Raw genomic sequence first — 2,323 nt, 5'->3', positions numbered from 1 at the left:
CCAAGACTTTTTCCAGTACTGATTTCCAGTTTATATTTATAAGTTCTGATTCAGAATATGTCTGAGAACTGAAAAAGACGTGTGCTGTTTTTACCCTAATTACCTCTGTTCACTCAGACTATTTCCAGTACTTGTTTCCTGTTCTGATTCAGAATACGTCTGTGAACTAAAAAGATGTCTGCTGTTTTTACCCTAAATACTTCTGTTCACTCAGAGAGTACTGGTTTCCAGTTTATATTCATAAGTTCTGATTCAGAATATGTCTGAGAACTGAAAAAGACGTCTGCTGTTTTCACTCTAATTACTTCTGTTCACTCAGACTTTTTTCCAGTACTGATTTCCAGTTTAGACTTATAAGTTCTGATTCAGAATACGTCTGTGAACTGAAAAAGATGTCTGCTGTTTTTACTCTAATTCTGTTCACTCAGACTTTTTCCAGCACTTGTTTCCTATTTAGACTTATAACTTCTGATTCAGAATACGTCTGTGAAGTGAAAAGACTAGTGTTGTTTATACTCAACTTCTGTTCACTCAAGTTAAAAATATTATCATCTTAGTGTTATAAATTGGTTTCCTTAATGTTTTATTATGTACACTTTCTATTCTTTGTTACAATTTACATCCTTTAAAATTACCACTCCATTGTGTTAATTTTATTTGAATTTATTTAATCCATTTTGCTTTCTTCCTATTTAAAACATTATTAGTTGCTAAAGAAGGTGGATAAGGTAGAAGAAAGCCAAAAGAAGATGGATATGGTAGAAGAAAGTCAAAAGAAGATGGATAAGGTAGAAGAAAGTCAAAAGAAGATGGATAAGGTAGAAGAAAGTCAAAAGAAGATAGATAGGGTAGACGAAAGTCAAAAGAAGATGGATAAGGTAGACGAAAGTCAAAAGAAGATGGATAAGGTAGACGAAAGTCAAAAGAAGATGGATAAGGTAGAAGAAAGTCACAAGAAGATGGATAAGGTAGAAGAAAGTCAAAAGAAGATAGATAAAGTAGAAGAAGGTAAAAAAAAACATGGATATGGTAGAAGAAAGTCAAAAGATGGATATGGTAGAAGAAAGTCGAAAGATGATGGATAAGGTAGAAGAAAGTCAAAAGATGATGGATAAGGTAGAAAAAAGTCAATAGAAGATGGATATGGTAGAAGAAAGTCAAAAGAAGATGGATAAGGTAGAAGAAAGTCAAAAGAAGATGGATAAGGTAGAAGAAAGTCACAAGAAGATGGATAAGGTAGAAGAAAGTCAAAAGAAGATAGATAAAGTAGAAGAAGGTAAAAAAAACATGGATATGGTAGAAGAAAGTCAAAAGATGGATATGGTAAAAAAAAAAGTCAAAAGAAGATGAATATGGTAGAGGAAAGTAAAAAGAAAATGGATAAGGAGGAAGAAAGATCGAGATGAAAAAAAAAAAGTGAAATAATCGCGTGAGTTAAGGAAAAGGGTGCGTGGGGTGGGTCGCGTGTTTGATTATGAAACTGGTATGAAATAATTCTAAAAGTATATAGGGAGAAAACTGTGTACCCCACACACACCGCAAAAAAAGAAAAACTTGAGGCAAAATCGATAGAGGTGCAATTTAGGGTTGCAGATGGAGTACGGTTCAGAAGATATGTTATTGAGATGTAAATAAAGTTTTCGTGGTAGAAATTTTGCATTTTGAAACATAAATAAAGTTTTCGTGGTGGAATTTTACATTTTGAAACCGAAATAAAGTTTTCGTGGTGGGAAACTTTGTATTTTGAGACCCAAGTAAACTTTTTGTGGTGTAAATTTTGCATTTGGAGACCCAAATAAAAATTACGAAGTGGAAATTTTGCACTTTGATACCCAAATAAAGTTTTCGCGTTGGAAATTTTGACTTTTGAGACTAAAATAAAGTTTTTGTGCTGGAATTTTTACCTTCTGAGGCCCACATAAAGTTTTTGTGGTTGAAATTTTGCATTTTAAGACTCAAATAAAGTTTTGGGTTTCAGAATTTTGTATTTTGAGACCAAAGTAAAGTTTTCATGGAGGGAATCATGTATTTATCTTTATAAATTTCGGCCAAACGGTCATATACACAGTAAGAATACTTAGCAGTGCATGCGGTTTAGAAATCCCTACCGTCCGGTTATTCTGCCGCGCGGTTATTTCCCGCAGCATGCAAAGGGCCATATTGATCTACATTGATTACTAAGCCGCAGGGACAAAACCGCATGGTTTCAAACCAGCCGTGTGAAGCGGGCCTAACGTGGTGAAGGAGTTTATGTATCATCATGATCAGCAAAGCTATACTATTCAGAGCCACCCATACTAGGTTGGTTTGCTGTGAGATATTA

At 34.1% G+C, this 2,323-nt stretch overlaps 1 protein-coding gene across 1 annotated transcript; it reads left to right on the top strand.

Annotated features, from left to right (window-relative positions):
- The first annotated feature begins 749 nt into the window (after positions 1–749).
- LOC137641087 (UPF0134 protein MPN_524-like) lies at positions 750–1,085 on the top strand. The gene has a single exon (XM_068373532.1). The coding sequence runs from the start codon at positions 750–752 to the stop codon at positions 1,083–1,085; it is 336 nt and encodes a 111-aa protein (XP_068229633.1).
- The last annotated feature ends 1,238 nt before the right edge of the window (positions 1,086–2,323 follow it).

The sequence above is a fragment of the Palaemon carinicauda genome, chromosome 5 (assembly GCF_036898095.1).
Source record: "Palaemon carinicauda isolate YSFRI2023 chromosome 5, ASM3689809v2, whole genome shotgun sequence".
In the NCBI taxonomy this organism is placed as follows: domain Eukaryota; kingdom Metazoa; phylum Arthropoda; class Malacostraca; order Decapoda; family Palaemonidae; genus Palaemon; species Palaemon carinicauda.
This window is presented reverse-complemented; position numbering and strand designations above follow the sequence as displayed.

Bases quoted from the DNA above. Each gene is read 5' to 3' on its own strand.
- LOC137641087 (XM_068373532.1), top strand. From the start codon at position 750: ATGGATATGGTAGAAGAAAGTCAAAAGAAGATGGATAAGGTAGAAGAA.